Raw genomic sequence first — 22187 nt, 5'->3', positions numbered from 1 at the left:
ATCCCGTGAGTTTACACCAACACCTTGAATTCCAGTCCACGGTGTTGACTCCTGGTTTTCTCCCTGTACATGTTTGTTACTCCCTCCTCTCACAGCACTGTCTGCAGTGTATTGAGGTATTTGCCCACTCTTCTCATATCTGCAGCAGCCTTCAGTGAACAGTTCAGGAAGGGACCAGCAGGCCTTGCAGAGACCTACTTTCTGAATAAGCTTCTCCAGCTGATTCCACTGTAGGAGAACCTCCTTCCTCTGACCCCACTGCAAGAACCCTGGCTGAGTGCTTGAGGGTGTGGACTTTGAAGTTGCCCAGATGCCAATTCCAGCTCCTCTCCTGAGTGACCTTAGCCTGTCACCAACCCCCCTGAGCCTCTGTTTCCTGTTTGGTCAAGTGTGGACAATGGTGATACCTACTCCATGGTTTCAGAGGCTAAAACGAGTAGATAAGGTCCAGCTTCTCTCCTCCAGGTCTCACAGCCTAGCTGAGGGAGATGAGCACAGGCCAGGGCTATTAAAGTCTTAGACTTGAGCGCGGAGCTTGTCTGGGGTGAGGTGGGGGCAGAAGAGGGAGTGGTCGCAACCCCGGATGGTGGACCTAGAGTTAGCCAGAAGGGCTTCGGAGAGAAGACGGTCTCCGAAGAGACTCTTGCAAAAGTCGTAGGTGTTCACCAGGGAGCTGGGGCAGATAGGAGAGTCGGGTCAGCCTTGGCGAGAGCCCAGCTGGTGTGGGCGCCAGTGAGGAGCTGATGGCCACGTCCCAGGGTCGGGGTAGCTTCTGTGTTAGCCCATCACCTGAGCTGCTGAGCTACTTCCGGAGCCCTGGGAGCTGTGAGAGGAGGGGTCCAGCCTGAAGAGCCCTGTGTGTTGGGGTGGGGAGCAGTAGCCTGTGGGAAAGCCTGGGCCAGGCTCCCCACTGCGGCCTGAGCGTGGCGCTCTGAAGGGCATCCTTTGCTTCCTACCCTGACCCTCACTGCCTGGATGCTGGCTGGCGGCCTGGGTTTTATTGCTCCAAACCTCTTGTGATGGGTTCCTGTTTCACAAAGGCAGTAGAGAGGCGTGGTCAGGTTCTGACTCCGGAGTCACACTGCCCGGCTTAGAATCCTAGCTCTGCCTCTTGCCTGCTTGTCACTGCCCAGAGAATTACCGAGTCTCCCTGGAGGTGTCTGTGTCTGGAGGTGGCTGAGAGCCTGCCTGACCCGCTTCCGCCTCTCCTCCGCAGTCAGTGCTGGACAAGTGTTAGCTTCCAGTCACTGTTGTGGGGAAGACGGTGTGAATGCAGAAGTGTCCTGTGAAAGACGTTGCAGAAATACATGTGCTTATTTTAGCAACAGGCGTGAGAGGTTATATGCTCCCCAAAAGGAGGTGGGGCTGGAGTTGGGGGTCTGAAGACACTAATGGGAATGCACACAGTTTGGGGAAAATGGCTTTTCCACTTTGTGTTGTTTTGCAGTGAACTTGGTGGTGACTGTGAACACCTCAGAGCCGGGGGATTTATGCCTCCCTTTCTGTCTTTTGTTGGTGGCAGCTTGGGACAGTCATTTTTTGGATCACTTGGTCACCTAGCCACATTCTTCTAGTAATCAGGTGTGGTTATGGTTAGTGCCTACCTGGTACCCACCAGACCGTTGATTTGAGTGGGGTACCCTCGTGCCAGTGTCTGGCGGGGGAAGGCAGAATACCTGTAGGTGTGTTTCACTGCAATGTTTTGATGCCTGCAAGTTACCAAAGGCGCTTCACAGGTTCCTCGGTTCTGTTTTGAGTAATTATCCTTTGAGCAGTGCTGTCTGGGGTTGCCGGTTGTTTGTTCTGACAGTGGGGCAGGCATAATTGCTTTGACTTACAAACATTAATTATTGCCGTCACTGGAAGGGTTTGAGAGGTACTTGCCACCTCCCAATGATTTGCTTCCTTTCCTGATGCTTTTAAAGAAAACTGCAGGGTGGCCAACAGGCGTATTTGAGGCTGGGGGTGGGAGCCGGCAAGGCTTTCTGGAATCCTCGAGTTGAGATCTGAATAGTCTGTCTCCACTGCCACGACCCCAGTCCTCCCGGTCCTGGCCGTCATCATTTCTTGCCTGGATGGATGGTCACAGTAGCTTCCTTCTGGTCTGACACTTGTCCTGTTTCCAGCCCACTCTTTGTTTTCCCACACAGCCTGCCATTCCCCTGCTTAACACCTTTTATCGGCTGCCCTTTAAGCTTAGACTAAAGTTCACACTTTGGGGTCCCACGTGATTCCTCCCTGTTCCAGCCTCCTTGGCCTCCCTGAGTTCCAGGAACAGGCCTGGCACTGTTGGGGCTTTTCCCTGACTTGTTCCTTGTGGTCCAGGGTCCGGTGATATTGGCATCCCCAGAGGGCCTGGTAGAAATGCAGTCTCAGGCTCCACCCAGACAAGCTGAGTCAGAATCCGCATTTTGCAAGGTCTCCGGTCGCCCCCTTCCCCACTGTCACACAGTCCGCTTCCTTTAGGTCTTGCCTCTTTGTCACCTTTCAGAAAGGCCTTCTCAGATGACCCTACCTAAAATACTCTTTACTCTGCATCTTTTTCTCTTGCTTCATTTATTTATTTATTTTTAAAATAAATTTATTTATTTTTGGCTGCGTTAGGTCTTTGTTGCTGAGCGCGGTCTTTTCTCTACTTGTGGTGAGCGGGGGCTACTCTTCGTTGTGGTGCACGGGCTTCTCATTGCAGTGGCTTCTCTCGTTGCGGAGCACGGGCTCTAGGCGTGCGGGCTTTAGTCGTTGCGGCACGCGGGCTTCAGTAGTTGTGGCTCGCAGGCTCTAGAGCACAGGCTCAGTAGTTGTGGTGCACGGGCTTAGTTGTTCCGCGGCATGTGGGATCTTCCCGGACCAGGGCTCGAACCCGTGTCCCCGCATTGGCAGGCGGATTCTTAACCACCGCGCCACCAGGGAAGCCCCCATTTATTTATTTTGAAATTAATAGACTTTTGGGGGAGCAGCTTTAAACGTGAACAGGAAGTCCAGAGTAGCCGTGTACATCACTCCCATCCTCCCCAGTTTCCCCTGTATTAGCATCTTGCGTTGGTGTGCTGCATTTGCTACAATTGATGAACAACATGCATCCATTATTATTAACCAAAGTCCCTGTTTACATCAGGGTTCACTCTTGGTGGTGGACATTCTGTGGGTTTGGACAGATGGGTGACATGTGTCTACCATTAGAGTATCATACAGACTAATTTCCTTGCCCTGAAAGTCCTCTGTGCTCCACCTGTTCACCCCTGTCTCCTAACCCCTGGCAACCGCTGATCTTTTTACCGTCTCCATAGTTTTGCCTTTCCCAGAATGTCGTATAGTTGGAATCATAAAGTTAGTAACCTTTCACATGGGCTTCTTTCACTTAGTGTGCATTTCCTCCATGTCTTTTCATAACTTGGTAGCTCATTTCTTTTCATCGCTGAATAATATTCCATTGTCCGGATGTACCACAGTTTGTTTATCCATTCACCTATCAGAGGACATCTTGATTGCCTCCAAGTTTTGGCAATTAGAATAAAACTGCTAAATATTGTGTGCAGGGTTTTGTGGGGTTATGTGTTCTCAACTCCTATGGGTAAACACCATGTGATAAGGGTATTTTAGTTTTGTAAGAAGCTGCCAGACTGTCTTCCAAAGCAGCGGTACCATTTTGCATTCCCACCAGCAGTGAATGAGAGTTCCTGTTGCTCCACAGCTTCGCCAGCATTTGGAGTTCAGTGTTCTGGGATTTAGCTGTTCTTACACGTGTGGCTTTGGCTTTTATCGTTCTCACTGTTATCTGAAGCCTGCTCCTTGACTGGTGTGACCACCTCCCCTTTGTGAGTGTCACTTCGTGCGTGTAGAGAGTTAGTCTTTCTTGTTCCCCCCTCCATTTCTGGGTTCTAAACAACACCTGGTACACAGTGGGTTTAGGAAGGCCTTTGTTGAATAAATTACATACTTTCTGCAACAATCCTGTGAGGCCTCAGTGTTCTTCCATTGTTTGGGGGAGTAGCCGGAGCTGCAGAGAAGGACATCCACCTTGTGCACGGCTGGCTAGATGTGAAATCACTCAGACTGCAGGACTTTGACAGATGAGGGAGTCGAGGGTCAGGAATGAGTTGCCTTCGGCATGTTATTTGTCCTCTTTGTCATTCTTACCTCTCTGTTCCTTGGCCCAAAATTGAGGATCAAAGTACCTCACAGAATAGTTGTAAGGATTAAATGAATTAAGGTATGTAGAACTATATTAGTTATCAACTGTGTAACAAATTGTCCCCAAATTCAGCAGATTAAAAGAACATATTTATTATCTCAGAGTTTCTGTGTGTCAAGAATCTGGACACGGCTTAGCTGGTGCCTCTGGCTCAGGGTCTCTCGTGAGGTTGTAGTCAGGACATTGGGTGGAGCTGCGGTCATTTCAGGGCTCTGCTGGGCTTGGAAAATTTGCTTCTAAGTTCACTCAAGTGGCTGCTGGCAGACCTCATTCCTCACTGTGTGGGCCTCTTTCAGCCTGCCCAGGTGTCCTCAAGACAGGGCAGCTGGTGACCAGAGAGGGACGAGCCTGAGAGCATCCCAAGTAGATGTCATAGTCTTTTTATAACTGATCTCAGAAGTGACAGCTCATCCCTGCTGTTAGAAACAAATAGTGAGACCAATCCGAACTCAAGTCAAGGGGCGGGCATTTGAGTTGTTTCCAGTTTTTGGTGATTATGAATAATGCTGCTGTAAACATTCATGCAGAGATTTTTGTGTGAACAATAAAATTCATTTCTCCAGGAAAAACAGAAGTGAGTTTCTGGGTCATATGACAGGTGTCTGTTTAACTTTATAAAAAGCTGCTCTGCTGTTTTCCAGGGTCACCGAGCTGTTGTGCATTCCTGCCAGCAGTGTTAAGAGGGTTTCAGTTGCTCCAGATTCCCCCGGCACTTGATACTGTCATTAAAAGTTTTTAAAGCTATTTTACTAGGTTTGTAGTGCTGTTTCACCGATTTTGATTTGTATTTACCTAATGACTAATGATGATTAGCATCTTTTCATGTGCTTATTTACTGTCTATCTTCTTTGGTGAATTGTCTGTTCAGATCTTTTGCCCTTCCCCCCTTTTATTGGGTAGTTATGTTTTGTTTTGAGAGTTCTTTATTTCAGATACAAGTTCTTTATTGTTTGTCCGATTTGTTAGTATCTCCTCCCCATCTGTAGCTTGTCTTCTGTTCTTAACAGGGTCTTTCACAGAGCAAATCCAGTTTAACTTTTTTTTTTTTTTCTATTCTGGCTCATGCTTTTGGTGTTAATCTAAGAACGCTTTACCTAACCCCAGGTTAGGCATGAAGACTTCCTCAGGTTTTATAGTTTTATATGTCTTCCAGTTCGAGTTAATATTTGTATAAGATGTGAAGTATTAGTTGAAGTTTACTTTTTGGCGTATGCATGTCCAACTGTTCCCAAACTGTCTGTTGAAAAGACCGTCCTTTTTCCTGAATTGCCTTTGTACCTTGGTTAAAAATTATTTGGCCATATTTGTGTGAGTCTATTTCTGGACTCTTCTTTCTCTTGGTTCTAGAGCTATCATTTGCCTCTACTACATTGCTTGATTGCTGTCGCTTTATAGAAAGTCTTAAAATTGGGTAGTGTGCATCCTTCACGTTTTGCTTCTATTTCACGATGACTTTGGCTACTGTACTTTGTTTTTTGGCCTTTCCATATGAATTTTAGAATCAGGTAGTGTATATGTATAAAATACCCTGCTGGGATTTTTACTGGACTTGCATTCAACCTATAGATCAGTGTGCTGACATCTTAACTATTTTGAGTCTTACAGTCTGTGAACCTGGCATTTACATCGACGTAGTTCTGTTTTGATTTCTTGCATCAGTGTTTTACAGTTTTCAGCGTACAGATCCTGCACGTGTTTTGTTGTATTTACACCTGTGTATTTCATCTTTTGGAACTATGATGAATGATTCTTTTTATAATACTGCTTTCTAATTGCCCATTGTTAATATATAGAAATACAATTAATTTCCATATTTGACCTGGAAAAAGTCACTTATTCTAGGATTTCTTTTTGTAGATTCTTGGAATTTTCTCTGAAGAAATCAGGTCATCTGCCAGTGGGGACAGTTTTAGTTTTCCCTTCATTCTGCATGCCCTTTGAAAAGAAACCTCATTTCACTGGTTAGAACCTCCAGTAGTGTGCTGAATAGGAGAGAGAGGCAAGAGAGACTTCCTAGCTTGCTCTCAGTCCCATGGGGAAACATTCGGTCTTTCACCACTAAGTATATGTTAAGCTGTAGGGTTGCTTTTGTTTTCTGTAAGTCTGACCTTACTCTTCATACCTTGTTTTTTCTAGTGTGCTAGTAAAGTGTGTTGATGGCATATTAAATTCTTTTCTCCTAATTTCATCGTTCAGAAATAAGCCCTGTTAACATGGTGGTATATATATATTTCTAACGCAAACATATACCAATAAATATACGTGAGGGGTTACAGTAGATACTTTCTTTGTACTCTGCCACACTCACGTAATGGTGTATTGTAAATGTTCATCTGTGTAATTAACATGCGTATTCATCACAACTTAAGCAGCTTCATAGTGTCCTGTTACTGGTGGATACACCATAATTTATCTCTTCACTCCCCCCGTGTCAGACATTTAATTTGTAACCAGTTTCTTTCTGATAACATTCACAACATCCTCATGTGTCTTTTTTTTTTTCTTTTTTTTTGCGGTACGCGGGCCTCTCACTGCTGTGGCCTCTCCCATTGCAGAGCACAGGCTCCGGACGCACAGGCTCAGCGGCCATGGCTCACGGGCCCAGCCGCTCCGCGGCATGCGGGATCTTCCCGGACCGGGGCACAAACCCGAGTCCTCTTCATCGGCAGGTGGACTCTCAACTACTGCACCACCAGGGAAGCCCTCATGTTTATGTTTTGAGCCTTTTGCTCCTTCTTATTTCCTGGGCATAGTTTTCTCGAAGTGGAGTTGTTGGGTCAAAAGGTATACAGTTCTTGAGGCTGTTGATTCATATTTGGAAAAAGCTCACCTCGGACCAACTGCTTACATTTGTGAGATGTCTGCTGATGGGCAGCAGAGGCTGTGTAACCCTAGGACAGTTCCTTAACCTCTGAACAAAGCTTGCTGATCAGGAGAATCGCGTTCACATTTGCACAGCAGTCTGACCAGCCGAGAGATTCTGCAGACCCATGCTTATCCGCCCTCATTTCCCAGTGGACTCTTTCAAGGCTTTAAGTTTTCAACTTTATCCAGTTCATTTAATTCCCTAAATTTATATGAGCGCAGCGAGAGACTTTGGAGTTATAGGACATGGGTTGGAATCCCAGGTGTGTGTGTATGTTGTTTCACTCGGCGGGCCTCAGCTTTCCTATCTGCAAAATGAGCCCAGTTAAAACCAACCTTGTGAGGCGCTGTTGATGATCCACTGAGACCAAGTATGTGGCGGGGAGGAGGAAGGAGGCACGGGCTTGGAGATGCTTAAGTGCACATTGTGGCCGTGCCTTGTATAGCTGCGTGAATTCGTTGATCGACTGCTGAGCCTCTCTGAGCATCAGTTCCTTCATCTGTATAATGAGAGTAATAGCTCTCGCAGAGTTGCCATGCAGGTTGAACGAGAGCACGTTGTGTCTGCAACATCTTGAACATTCAGAGCCCCACTCGGAGGCAGATACTCTCGTGCTGTGGGTAGAAAAGCGTATTTCCTATTACACATGTAGGGAGGTTTTGAATGAGGCCCCAGTTTTACCCGTAGGAGGTCTTGGCACTGAACTGCTTCTCACTTCTTAACTCACACAGAGGGATTTCAAGGAGGTATAAACATCTCAAATGCCCACCTCTGCCACAGTCCACGTGGGCAGTGTTTTTCTAACATAGATGTGGTTCTTTTCCACCGAGATTTCTCTCCCGCTCATAGAGAGCTGTGCCCAAGGTGAAAATACAGCATTTCACAAACTGTGAGGTTTGAGGAGTTAGTAGGTGGTCAGTGTACATAAATATATTAAAGGCTTGAGGAGCCCTGGGGAGGAGGGGGAGGGAGAGGGAACTTTCCTAATGTTGATTAGCGCCATCGTTTCCTAAACATACTTAACTCTACTCTCCCGTCCCTGCCTGAGAGCCGTTTGTCATCCCCGGGAATACAGTGTGGGAAGTACACTGTAAGAAAATATCTTCTCCTTATAACCTTATTTTATGTAAAGCAGAGATTCTCTTCCTCAGATCTGTCGCTGTGCAGTGCCTTCACGTGTACCGTCTTCGTGTGTACCGCCATGTTACTCATTCCTTAATATTTGCCTTTCAGTCCACTCACTCTTGAAAGCCTTCACATTTCTTTCCAAAGGATTCTTTTTTGTTTTTGTTTTTGTTTTTGCGGTACTCAGGCCTCTCACTGTTGTGGCCTCTCCCGTTGCGGAGCACAGGCTCCGGACGCGCAGGCTCAGCGGCCATGGCTCACGGGCCCAGCCGCTCCGCGGCATGTGGGATCTTCCCGGACGGGGCACGAACCCGTGTCCCCTGCATCGGCAGGCGGACTCTCAACCACTGCGCCACCAGGGAAGCCCCTCCAAAGGATTCTTTATATCACTACCATTAATGGAAAATCGGTTTTTAAAAAACATACCGGAAGAAATGCTTAAGTGTTAAAATAGAAAAAGTTTTGTGAACCCCTTAAATGATCTCGAGCATGTACCACGTTTGGGAGATTCTGTTTTAGTTCATTCTCTTGGCGTTTTTTCTCCTTTCATTGAACTGCGAGGAAGTTGGATCCCACTGCCCTTCAGAGTTGAAAGAACTGGATGATAACTAAAGAGGCGGCGGGGAGGGGTGTTTCTGCAGGGTTATCTTCCCTAGTGGGGTTGGATTCCCACGCAGTTGCCTGGGCCACGAAATAAAGACTGGACCCCATCCCCATCCCCCCTCGCGCCATGGCTTTCTCATCTTCAGCCTTGTAAAGCAGTCGCTGAGGGCATCCCCCATCCACATCCTCCTTTGAGGCAGATGTGGAAATTGCAGCTGAAAGGCTAAATCCTTGGGGAGAGCCCAGCTGTTCTGAGCACTGACACTTCCTTTTCAACAAAGCACTCCTTCCCCCAGCTTTTCTAGATGGTTTTCCAGATGGAGTGTTAGGATTTGATTAAAAGACTCTGTTGGTTGCAGAAGGAGCCAGGTGTCGTGGGTGATCACCTGGGCTGTGTACTCCGAGAGCCGGGGAGGGGGGCACCGCGTGCAGTGGAGAAGAGAGAGTTGCCCTAAGATCTGGCCCACGGGGCTGCAGCCACCTGTGCTGCCTCCTGCAGAGGTCTCATCCTCCCAGGCTCGTGGAGGTGGACGGTGCCTCCCCCCAGAGGGGGAGCAGGCGGAGGGGGGCCCTGCCCCATAGCAGCCTCATCGTCACTCTTAGCAATGAAAAGTTCTAGGCAATGGAAGTGTTCTTTTGTTTTCAAACGTTATTTTGTTATGGACAATTAGAGAACATAGCTGAACAACAGCAACCAAAAAAGTTAAAAGTCAGAGCCCTGTGACTGCACTCAGAGATGAGTCTGGTCAATCCCACCTGTGTGCGTAGCCTCCCGGGCTCTGTGGCCCTCACTTTACCACACATGTGTGTGCTCACGTACACACACACACACACACACACACACACACACACACACACACACACACACACACACACACACACACACACACACACACACACACACACACACACACACACACACACACACACGATAGGCACCCAGGCTCTGAAGCCGGACTCCCTGGGCCTGTGGTGGGTGCTGATGCCTCGGGGCCCTGGGCAGAGTTTGGTCCGCTGTGCTCACCTTGCCTCTGGCCTGTTCAGACCGACGGGCACCCGTGATGTGACTTGTGCTGGGTTGAAGACCCCTGTTGGGATGAGCGTCAGCCACAATCCCGATCTCGTTCGCACACTCGGAGGGTTTCTGAGGCCTTTCACAGTCAGGATGCTCTTAACTCTTGACGCATCCTGTTGTATCATGAGGTGGCAAATAAAATGGCATTCTTACTTGATCGCCAGGAATGGTACATGCTATACGGGCCTCTGTCTACAAATTAAAGTCCTGTTGCTGGTTGCAAATTAGTCGTTCAGAGCCTGGGAATTATTTTCTTGGGCCATTAACATGTTACGTTTTTAAAAAATACCTTTTGGTGGGACCACAACTCTCTGGTTGGCCACAGCTCCCACCCCTTAGACCCTCTTGTCTTATGGCTGGTTTGTGTTCCTCATGGTCCTCATCTCTCTGCCTGCTTTGGTCATCTGAGTCTGTATCCCATCGCAGATTGTTATGACCATCAGTTAAAATACCAGGCTGGATAGAACTACACACACGATGTGACCGTGTCGGAGTCCTGGATTTGCCATCGGACTTTAGTTATGGAAGATGTAACCATTGGGGGAGGCTGGGCCAAGGGTATACAGGATCTCTCAGTAATATCTTTCCAACTTTCTGAATCTATAATTACTTCAAAATAAAAATTAAAACATAAAAGGCCTCATCTTGCCTGGGGTCAGGAGCTAGTTGCCTCTCTGGGGCGGTCAGTGTACCCTCCAGGTGTTTGAGTCAGGAGCAGTTCTACTGACCTGAAAGTTCATTTCCCATAAAAGGCAAACAAGTTCATTGGCACAAAGTTGGCTGGGATGAATTTATGTTCCTAACGATGTCTGTCCATGGTATATTCTCCATGACGTCCCGTCATTTCGTTGGAAGTTGGATTTGTATTAAAGTTTTTGGTCTTTATCTGTTAGGTCTGATGTTTAGAAAGTCGTAAGATGCTATTAAAAGATGGCTCCACACCAGAAGAAAAGCAGCCACTTGACTACCTTAGTGCTGGCTACAGAGTTGAAGGTGAACTAGGCAGCTGAGGGTGGGCCTGGATGGTGTGAGCAAACGAGCTGAGACCTGGCAGCCAGACACGGACACGACCCACCTGTCAGTCTGCCTGAATGATCCTGCCTCTTCTGCCTCTCGGACAACATTCTGCATGAACCGTTGTTAAATTAGGCCATACAGAAATGCACATCAGTTGCTTTCTCTCCCTTGTTTTAAGGTACTATGTGCCCGGAATTCACATGTGGGGATTAGCAGTAGGTTGGGATGAATGACAAGATCCGGCTTACGGGATCCAAGAAAACCAGCTGTACCAGCATGTCCATCAGGGAGTGTTTTCCCTCCCACAAACCTCAAGACTTGTTAGTTGTTTAGCTTCAGACGTTCACTCTTCGTATCACAGGGAAAGTGCGGCCACGGATAGAAACACCTGTGACAGGCTATCTAGGGGGAGGGCGATAATTAAGAGACTCCATGTTTTACTTTCTCTCAAGCTTCTGAGATGAATGCACAGATCTCAGGCGACACCTAAGTATATGGTAGTGTCTGCAGTCGGTACTTACGTTCTTTCTGACAAATACAGGGCAGAAAAGCAAAATACAAACAAAGTGCTGTCTCTGTGGGCTGAGGTATAGTCAGGTGCATCGAAGACAGAGAGGACCTGTGATGGGCAGTCTGCAGTTTTTCCACTGAGCAAATGTGTGGCATATTCGTACCAAGGAATGGCATCTCCATCCATAAATAGACGGAGTCAGAAGCTTACCGTGGTGAATTGTTAAATGAGACAAGCCAGTAGCAGAAAAATTTATAATAGGGTCTGGTTTCATAAAGTAAACTCTGTTTAAGTGCACCAGGTTTGTAGTGACTATGTGAGCATGGAGGAGGCGTGAAATGTGTGTACCAGGTTTTTAACGTTGGTTACCATGGGGAAGGATGAGTGTGACAGTAAACAAAGGAGAAAAGACTTCAAACAAAAAACTTTAGAAGAGTGTGAAAGGTGTTTCATCTGTGAATAATTATATACAGTGTGTGTGTGTGTGTGTGTGTGCATGCCTGGAGAGGGAGCTGATAGGACAGATAGAAAAATGATAGTGGGGTTTATTTCAAGGTGTTGAATTTTTAGTGGATTTTTTACATTTCTTCTTAAATGTTTTCTGATGGTTTGAGTATTTTGCAATGAGCGTTTTATTTTTTATAATCATAAAAGACACCCAATCTTAAAGCTCTTTTCTTTGTGAGGAAATATTCCAGCATGTGTAAGAGCACACAGGCTCAAGACCTTGTTGGGGGAGGAGCAGGAAGAGAAGATGTGGAAGAGGCACCTGTCTCTGGGGTAGCCAGTGAGAAACCAGTTCTGAATCCCAAAAGAGACAGGGAAGGCAGAGAGACCTGGGCTTGTGTCCGGGCCGTGAGCCTTACGTATGACCTTGGCATTGGCCATGTGCCCTTTTCCATGCCCCAGTTCCTCTCCTGCAAAATGAGGAGAATTCTACAGGGTCATTGTGCCTGACATATCATTAGGTACTTAACATTATTCAGTGTTACCATCGAATGAAGAATGGGTGAATGAATACACGTGTGCTTGATTCAGTGCGGTCACATGTGTAAAGTCTGAGCTATGTGGGTAAATACTCAACAAATGGTAGTTTTCTCTCTGACCCTCATGTCCTGTTCTGCAGCTGGGGTACCTGGGGAGTGAATTTAGTAGAGTGGGGTCTTGTCATCACCTGAGTTCCACGTTTCATTCTGCAGTCTTACATGGGGTGCCGCTGGAGTTGGTCAGCTGCTTCTCATTATACCTCACTTTCCTCATCTGTAAAGTGGGTGTTGTGATAATATATATCTTGGAAGGATTAAATGAGATACACAAAGACTTCACGTGATGCCTGGCGAATAGGAAGTTTTCAGTACATGTAGTAGTTAATAAAAATACTGAGTGTTCCCCAAGTAAACAGTACCTATTATGTGCTTCTGTAAATGGAGAGGATGCTACAGAGTGCCTGGCACAGAACAGGCCTCTAACAGATTGATTCAAATAGCCTGAGGGCAACACATGTCAGCATCCTGAATCTGTGGGCACCGCAACCAATTAATGCTTATTTCCATCACGAATGAACAGTTCTCGAAGGCATTCTGCAAACGTGCCTTTGCTAACATAGTCTTTTCCAGCGATGATCTCTAAAACAGAATATATTAATATTTATAAGATGCACATTGTGTATTTTTCTTTACACAGATTCTCCTCCTTCCTTGGGTCTAAGTTGCCAATTTTTAAATATATTTTTCTAACGTTCTTGTACCTGCAGAGAAAACGAGGTGCTCAAAGTCCAACTGAAGAAATACGTGGGAGCTGTCCAGATGCTGAAAAGAGAAGGTCAAACAGCTGAAGGTGAGGGGCAGACGGAGCCTGGGTGGGGAGGGGGCCACACCTTTTCATCTTCATCGCCCCTGTGCCTGGCATAGCAGACACTCAGCGTGGGATGAGTGCACGTGCAGATGAATTAGAAGAATGGGGCTGGCTAGGGTTCCAGAAAATCAATTAAATGGAAAACCCTGCTCTGTATTCTTGCTAAATGCATAATATTATAAGACTTACTTGTCAGATTATTAGCAATACTGTATGAGTTTGTGTACTTAGGGAGTTTTATGTCTAGAGTCTTGAAACATTTGCAAGGTAGTGAACCTTCAGCACGATTGAGTCACATCAGGCCAGGGGTGAAAGCAACAGAACGCCAGAGTGGCGGAGTCAGAGCTATGGAGTTAGGCTGATCAGGCGCCAACCCCAGCTCTGGTTAAATTTCTTAATCTCTGTGTACCTCAGTTTTCTCATCTGTAGAATGAGGTTAGTTGACAGTGCCTACGTCATGAGGCAGTCCATGTAGACATCTTAGCATAATGCCTACTTAGAATGAGTACTGAGTAGATTTTAGCTATTATTATTAATACTCTTAATCAGAAATACAGGTAGATAGAAAAATGATCGTTTGACCAAGATCTCACTAAATAAAGTAGTGCTATATGCTTCCTCCCTGTGCGGTTTGCCTGCACTTTAACTGTCATGCCTCTACTAAAATGTTTCTCAGGTCAGCCTGAAGAAGGGATAGTTAATTAACTTTGACTCAAGGGTCTTGCAAACTTCAACCAACTGACCATTACAAGATTTTCTTAAAAATGAGCTCTGAGAGTGTGGACATTTTAACAGAGAGGTGGATGCTCCACGCTCACAGGTCTTGGGAGTCAACCAGACCTGGATTTGACTTCAGGTGCACCCTCCATGACTTGACCTCTTGGAGTTACTTTGCCATCTGGAAGAGGAAACGCCACACCAGTGTAAGAGGAAATGACACCAATGTCACGAGGGCTGTTGTGGGATTTTCCGAAAGAATGACTGCAAAGCTTCTAGTATGGCGCCCGGTGTATAGTTGGTGCTCAGTCGATGGTAGTTATTTTTCTGTGTCAGAGAGAGAGAGATAAGATCGGAGTCTGGATTTGGCTTGCGTAGCAATATCATAAAGACTTGAATTTTCTTTGGAGCTTTTGTGCTCGATCAGGTTCAACATGTTGATTTTTTGGATAACATACCTCGCCTTATTCCTGCTGGGTCTGTAACAGTTACCGGTCTGGGGGTTTCCATTGCAGAGTTAATCGTGTCTTGATGTGAGGGCTCATCCCCTTCTTCATACAGATACTGCTCGTGTCTCCCGGAACCCATCTCATTACGTGGAGTTACGTCTGCCCTGGCCTTCTGCCTTTTCACTTCTTCTCAGCTTTGTTCCCCCAGCACCTGGCTTTTACAGTCATTCATTCCATTCACTGTATGTTTCAAATGAGTAGTATATGTTTAGCCCTTTACCCTTTCCAAGCAAGTTCAAGTATATTCACATTTGATTCAGTAGCGCTGTGATGAGTAGGTATTTTCCCTCTATTAAAAAAAATTCATTATTGGAGGCTCAGGAGAGCTTAAGGGGGCTTGTCCATGGATCTGGGGTGGAAATGAACTTGGGTTATTTTCTTCCAAATCCCTCTTCTTTGCCTTATGAAGTTCTTAAACTAGTGTGCAGAGGCTTTTCCTGGGGCGCCTATTAAATATCTTCTCAGGAGATCTGGGTGGAGGCTCTAGATTCGCACGTTGAGATACGTGACTCTCCTGCAGCTGATCCGTGGACCACGCCATCACCTTCTGAGAAATCTACACTCTACCCACACAGAGCTTTGATTTGATGCAGTAAGAAAATTAAACCAGAGGGTTTGGGAAGCACCACTGGGCTTGCATTTGGTTTAAAAACCACAATACTGTAAAGTACATTTCTGAGTAGGAGCATTTTTGGAGTGAGTCCCCCCAAAACGGGTACACAGAACCTACAGCGTACAGAATGGTTTCTCATGGCAGCCAGAGTCCCTTTTCCTAAGACACAGCCTGAATGCTCTGAGCCAAAGCTAGGTATGAGATAGCCCTTAAATGGAACAGAGCAGAGATAATGAAGCACATTTTGTTATTTCTTTGCTGTCCCTTACCCCTCGGTTTCTTCCTGGGTCGTTTAGGAACATTTACTTTATCTGTGAGTCATCCTTAGTGGGAGGTCTTTATGAAAGCCCTCAGATGCAGGCACATACTGACGGATGCCCTGCGTTTGCTTGTTTAAGTCCTGCAGTTTATTCCTTCTTCCACTTAAGTAATATTCGTGAGCACCAGCTGTATGCCAGACACTAGGAAGCAGCCTCATTAAAAGGCATGCTTTCAAAAATTGCACTCTGGCCTTTCCAGAGCTTTCACCTAATTTTTAAGTGTGTCATCTACTACTCAAAGGAATTGGGACTCATTCCTCAACCCCAGCCAGATACTGACTCATTTGTTGAAAACTATTGATTATGTGCCCTGGCCAGGTTGGGGTGCCTTGGGGTGCCCTCGTCAGGCTTTGGTAGCTTGGGGTGTCCTGGCCAGGCTAGGGGGGGCTTGGGGTTTCTGGGGAGTTGGAGGAGCAGGGGCAGGGAGAGGTTGGAGAGGGAGAGTCCTTTCTTCCTGATCCAGGATTTCCTTGGCTCCTGACGTTAGGTGGACATAGAGATGTGTACTAGCTTCCCAAATTTAGGTGGGAATTCAGAATGCATTTTCCACGAAAGAAACCTTTTAGTTTGAGGATAAAGATTTTTCTGTCTTTTGGATGACAGATGGTTTATGAAACTGAGCTCATCAGTAGGGGAAAGAGTGAAGAGTCATTTAAGCCGCAAATGCCTTCAGGGCTGGATAGATGGCTGAGGGCTATATTGGGATCATTATATTCATAGTTGTTGTGGGAAGTGCTTTCAGGATTAAGAAAAAAAAATCAGCTTAAAATGGACCTTTAGAATAGACTGTTGACAAACTTTAAGAGGTTAGTAGGTAACTTTGTTTCAGTTCTGAGGTTATAATTAATCATGGCTATTCTTTCCCCCCAAATTCTCTATGAAACACCGATGTAGGAATCAGACAAAAAGTGATCAAAATAACATTTTTTTAAAAAAATTGTGTTTATTTATTTTTGGCTGTGTTGGGTCTTCGTTTCTGTGCGAGGGCTTTCTCTAGTTGCAGCGAGCGGGGGCCACTCTTCATCGCGGTGTGCGGGCCTCTCCCTATCGCGGCCTCTCTTGTTGCGGAGCACAGGCTCCAGACGCGCAGGCTCAGTAGTTGTGGCTCACGGGCCTAGTTGCTCCGCGGCATGTGGGATCTTCCCAGACCAGGGCTTGAACCCGCGTCCCCCGCATCGGCAGGCAGACTCTCAACCACTGCGCCACCAGGGAAGCCCCCAAAATAACATTTTTATTACTGTCAGTTGATTGGAAACTCCAGCTTGACCTGAAGCCAGAATCACACTCCCCAATACATTGCCTCCCAGGTGTAGACCCAGGGACCCCCACTGTGAGGCATTGTTGGATCTGCAGAATTACACTCACCCAGCGGGGACCAAGAGGGAAGACAGTCCGTGGAGCTGTTTCCCTTTTTAATACATCATCTCCATTTGATTCAGGATCTCACCAGTCGGGTAGGAGGTGGGGAGTGAGGCCCAGAGCATATTATGATGGATGTCTCCCCATGGAAACATGGCCCAAGGTGGGGGCCCTTCGCTAAGAGCTGTGATGACCGCAGCTGCTGGTGCCTCCTGAGGGAGAGGCCAGGGCAGTGGGGCTGGGGCAGGAGTGTGGGTCAGTGAGTGGACACCTCCTCCATTACACCTGTCCATCTAGAGAAAGGCTGTGTCAGTGGAAGGAAGGCTTATTTCACCTGTAGCTGCGACTGTTCTCCAAGGGGGTCACTTCATCCTATTCCCTGTACATGTCCCCATGAAAAAGGTAGTCACGGCCAAAACGTTTGGGAAACACTGTGCATTCTACACTCTTCTTGCACGTCATGATGGATGTTAGTGAATGAATGACCTCTGTGCCAAAGACACTGAGCACTGCCCAGGGCTACTGACTTAGAGGCCATGTAACTTTCTGTGCCCCAGTTTCTTCCTCTGTAAAAGGGGAATTGTAATAGTACCTTCCTTATAGGGTTTTGGGGGAAGATGAGATAGATGAGTACATGGAAAACCTTTAGAATAATGTCTGATATGTAGTAGCCACTCAGTAAATGTTATAATTATTATTATTACTATTTTTACTATCTCACTTTACCTCTCCTGGCCCCTTTGAACAATTGTAAAATTAGGATTTATTAAAATAGTATATACTTTATAGCTTGTTGTTGTGGGGATTAGCTGTTAAGAGGTGTAATTCAGGTAACATGCTGGGATCTAGAAAATGCTGTGGTGGACAGAATGTTGGTCCTCCAAAGATGTCCATGTCGTGATCCCCAGAATCTGTGAATATACCCCCTTACATGGCAAAAGGGACTTTTCGGATGTGATTAAGAATCTTGACATGGAGAGATTATCCTGGTTTATCCACATGGCCCCAGTGTAATCACAAGGGCCCTTCTAAGAGAAAGGCAGGAGGGTTGGAGAGGGAGGAGGAGTGACAACAGGAGCAGAGGTAGGAGTGATGCACTTTGAAGATAAAGGAGGGGCCACAAGCCAGGGAATGCGGGCATCCTCCAGGAACTGGAAAAGACAAGGAAACAGGTTCTCCCCTAGAGCCTCTAGAAGGAATGCAGTCCTGCTGACACCTTGAGTCTAGCTTATAGGACTCATTTGAGCCTTCTGACTCCCTGAACTTCAAGGTAGTAAATCTGTGTTATTTTAAGCCACTAAGTTTATGGTAACTTGTTACAGCAGCCATAGGGAGCTCATATAAATATTCAGTTAAGTTGAGGTATTGCCTGGATGGACATGGGGATCATCTAATCATCTTATGGAGCTTGTGGTGGGAGGTTGATGTCTTAAAGGTTGGTTTTCTTGGTCGAAGGTCACCTGGTAGACAAACTTGGGACCTCAAGGGAGAGCTGTGGTCTTTGATTTGCAGCCACATCTGGGACAGGAAAGCACACCACCCCTCTGCCACACCCCTTTGTGCAAGGTGTGTTTGGCCAAGACGGGGAAGTCCTTGTCCCAGGTCACACTCACCCCACCCGGGGGTCACTTGTGTCAGCCCTGGTGGATGATTCCTGTCACCAGCCAGCTCTGGACATTGGAGACGAAGCCTCCAGAGCTGTATGGTTGTGGCCTTACTGTCCGGTGGACCCTTGGTGTTACTGTTTGGGTGTGGTCATTGTTGCGTGTGCAGCTGGGGAGTCTGGGTTCTCTGAGTGTCCCGTGGCGGGGGTGGGGCTATTCTCATGAATGCTTTGCTGCATGTTGGGTTTCTCCCAGGCTCTCCCAAGGAGCATTTGCCTGTGAGTTGGAGCTTGCTCTCTGTATTAAGGAAGAGGTTCTCCTACCAGGGGCAGCTGAACGTGGGATTCCGGAAGTGCATGAGTCTGCCCTTGTCACACGGCTCTGGTTGCCTCTCCCGTCTGCCTGTGCACGGTGGACATCTGCGGCCTCGCGGTGTCAGGTCCCACGTGCTCCAGTTTTCATCAGACCAGTGTCCTCGCTCAGGGTCAGCCCAGTGAGGTAGGTGAGGCTCCACCCTCCGTTCTGCACTTGACCTCAGCTGACTGGCTCCAGCCAGGTCTCGGGACTCTACTAGGCTGTCAAGAGTTCTTTCTTTCCTGTTGGGCCTGGAAGGTTGGGGCCACTGTGGTTACCTTGTCTCCAGGTGGAGCCTGGGCATGAGGCCGTCACACGGAGAGAGAAGCTGGGCTGAGAGGCAGAGAGGAATCAGGGGCTGATCGTGTCCTTCGAGCCCCTGAATCCAGCAGTGCCTGGCGTGACTGTTCAGCCCTGAACGTACTATTAACAGGAGCAGTAATTCACCAACCTCCCCTGCCCCTGTTTTTGAGCTTGAGTTGGGTTAACAAAGCTCGTATGCTCCACGGCAAAAAATTAGCTCTTAACTGGGTGCAGAGTCCATTCTGTCTTCATGAAGCACTGTTATTTCTCTGGAGTCTTTCCCAATCCACAGTGTCTGTCTCTGTGATGTGAGGCCCTTCCTCCCGGCCGCCCTCCGTCTCATTAGGTCCACTCCACTGGCATCACCTGTCCCGGCCACCGCAGTCCTGTTCCGTGGTGATGGATTTTAACACCACAAGTGCTTGTCGGCATCGCCATTTAATTCATCTGCCGTAGGCTCAGGGGCAGAGGGAGAAGAAATGGCCTGTTGCTGGTGGCAATCAGAGTAATTGGCAGTGAGGGTAGGAGATCCAGTGGGAGGAACTTGACAGATGAGGGAGGCTTGGGAACAGTTTTAAAAATTTACTCTAAGAAAAAAAAGAAACAAAAAAAGGAAGTCATCAGCCTGTCTCCCGTGTCATGTCTCTGCCTGCGTGTGTCAGGCCCACTGATGCCCACTCCACTGCTGCCTCTGCTTCATGCCCTCCCCGGGGTCTCAGTTTCCCTGGGCTCCCAGAAAGTGGGGAGGGACAGTTGAGAAGCCTAATGCTGTGAAGATGGACGGTCATGGGCGAGAGGATTCCTGGAGCTCGCATGTTTCAGGGGTGCGTGCGGTGCTGTGTACCCTTTTGTCCTTCAGTCTCAGTCACCGCAGGTGTTGGCGCCTCCCCTTGGGTGGCCACATGTTCTTGCCTGCTGGGTGCACAGAGGTAGAGATGTCTTTGTTTGAGGCAGGCTGCTTTGGTTGCAAGGGAAGCAAGGTCATGAGTCTTGTGTGTATGTGTCTGTGTCTGGTTCTAGTGGGATAAGCGTGGGACCTCGTGGAAACACTGATAAGATCTCATCACTCTGCTGTTTAAAACTCAGTCCAGACTTTCTGACCATGGCTTGCGGTACTTGGTGTGATCTGGCTCTTCCCTACTTTCCAGCCCCACCTCCCCTCACCCTCTTGTTCCCTCTCTCGGCCCCAGCCACACCGGGCTTGACTAAGTAATACATCAGGGCCTTTGCACTTGCTGTCCTTCTGCTGGAAAGCTTCTCCCTCAATCTCTGAATGGCTGATTCTGCCTTGTGAGGCAGTTTCCGTTCAGATGTCAACTCCTCTGACCTCCCTGCCTCTCCTTCTTTCTTTGTTCCATTACTTCCTTTATCTTCATCACAGCAGCTTTATCAGTACCTCACAGTGTCTGGTTGTTTATTCCCTTCCTTGTTCACTGTCTGTGTTCCACCCTGCAGTGTACAGTCCACAGGAGCAGGGACCTTACCTGTTGTTCTTCCCGGCTGTGTTCACAGTGCCTTGCACAGTGCTTGACCCAAGGGATGTGCTCCATAAAAGTTTATAACATGGGGCTTCCCTGGTGGTGCAGTGACTGAGAGTCCGCATGCCGATGCAGGGGACACGGGTTCGTGCCCTGGTCCGGGAAGATCCCACATGCCGCGGAGCGGCTGGGCCCGTGAGCCATGGCTGCTGAGCCTGCTCGTCCGGAGCCTGTGCTCCGCAACGGGAGAGGCCACAGCAGTGAGAGGCCCGTGTACTGCAAAAAAAAAAAAAAAATTTATAACATGAATGAGCAGAAATCCAAGAGGAGCTATTGTAGGACCTGGCCTCCTGGCATTTAGGTGATTGAAAACCCACGGCAGCCAGGGAGAGCTCAGCAGTGGGCGAGGTCACGGGTCTTCATTCTAGGGCTACAGATAATGTGCTGTACCCTGTGTAACCGCTTCCTTCAGTTGTGCCTCCAATCAGATTCTTCTGATCACATATAGTTTTGGCTCCTTGTGACTACGGTTAGCACATGACTTTGACTCTTCCAGGGTTTCATCATTCAGAGATCTTTTGACTACAAGAGTCATAAAGTCCAATTCAATGTGTTTTAAATGAAAACAATGGAAGTCCAGGAGTGCCTGTCTCCAGGAATGGCTTGATCCAGGGCCTCAAACAATATCATTAGGAGGATTTTTTGTTTTTGATTTTTTTCATTTCTCAACTCTGTCTCCCTTCCCCCTCGCCCACAAATACTGGCAGTGTGGTGCTGGTGAATGTTTAACAGCTAGCTCTCTAAGGGAAGAAGGCTCTGATTTAAAGTGCTTGCTGATGTCCATGGTGGCGGTGCTACATTGTGGCTGATTTCAAGCTGTCAACACGATGTCACTGAATGCAGAGTTGGGAAGAGGTAATGCACTGGGCTCCTGTGAGCTGGTGTGCCCCAGCTTTACACCCGCCCCACCTCATGTGTTGGCTTCATTTTCAGGCAGGTGTTCTTATGCTGGCAGAAAGCTGCCAGCAGCTCTTGGTTTAATCTTCCCAGCAACCCAACTGAAGGGAGAGCTCTTCCCCACTAGTTTCCTTATAAACCACTCTCCCATCTTCCCCCACGAGGAGCAGTGCTTCTCAATCTTGGCTCCATATTCAGTCACCTGGGGAGTTCTAAAAAATCCCAGTGCTTGGCCACTTGGAACCACTGCCTTCAGATTGATGAAGTGATGTGTGCTAATGTGTTTCAAATGTGTCAGTACTCCTTGATTCTTGGCCTGTGGTAGATACCTTGAATCTCATTGACACAAGAAATTAATCGTTACAGTCATCCACCTCTAAAGTGGCTGAGCCAAAATTCCTACCCAGATGTAAGCCAAGTGCACGCTTCCCCCAGTGCCCTAAGTTGATTCTCCCGGAAATGTTCTAGGTGATGAGATACCCTGCATCACTCTGGGCCTCAGAGGTGGTGTATGACAGGTGACCGAGAGGTGCTTGGTAGGGGCAGCCTCTGCCTGGGATGCCTGGCTTGATGGTTAGACTCTACCCCTTAACTTCATCCTGAGAAAAACCCACTCTGTGCCCCTGTCTTTGGTGGGTGACCGAAACGCAGTCATGGACCACATGGGGAGCCGGGTCAGAGCATGAGGTGCTTGGAACTGGACATCAGCTGGGGACAAACAGAAGCGCTG

The 22187-nt window shown here is 47.6% G+C and overlaps 1 protein-coding gene across 1 annotated transcript in view; it reads left to right on the top strand.

Moving 5' to 3' along the window:
* The window catches only part of SNX29 (sorting nexin 29), a 566576-nt gene that overhangs the window by 196565 nt on the left and 347824 nt on the right, over positions 1–22187 (top strand). The window contains exon 14 of the mRNA XM_082671124.1: positions 13143–13225. Coding sequence (XP_082527250.1) covers positions 13143–13225 — 83 coding nt within the window. The remainder of the gene's footprint in view (positions 1–13142; positions 13226–22187) is intronic.

Source organism: Grampus griseus (assembly GCF_964374135.1).
Source record: "Grampus griseus genome assembly, chromosome: 14".
NCBI classification, from domain to species: domain Eukaryota; kingdom Metazoa; phylum Chordata; class Mammalia; order Artiodactyla; family Delphinidae; genus Grampus; species Grampus griseus.
Note: the sequence above shows the minus strand (reverse complement) of the source record. Positions and strands in the feature narration are given on the sequence as shown.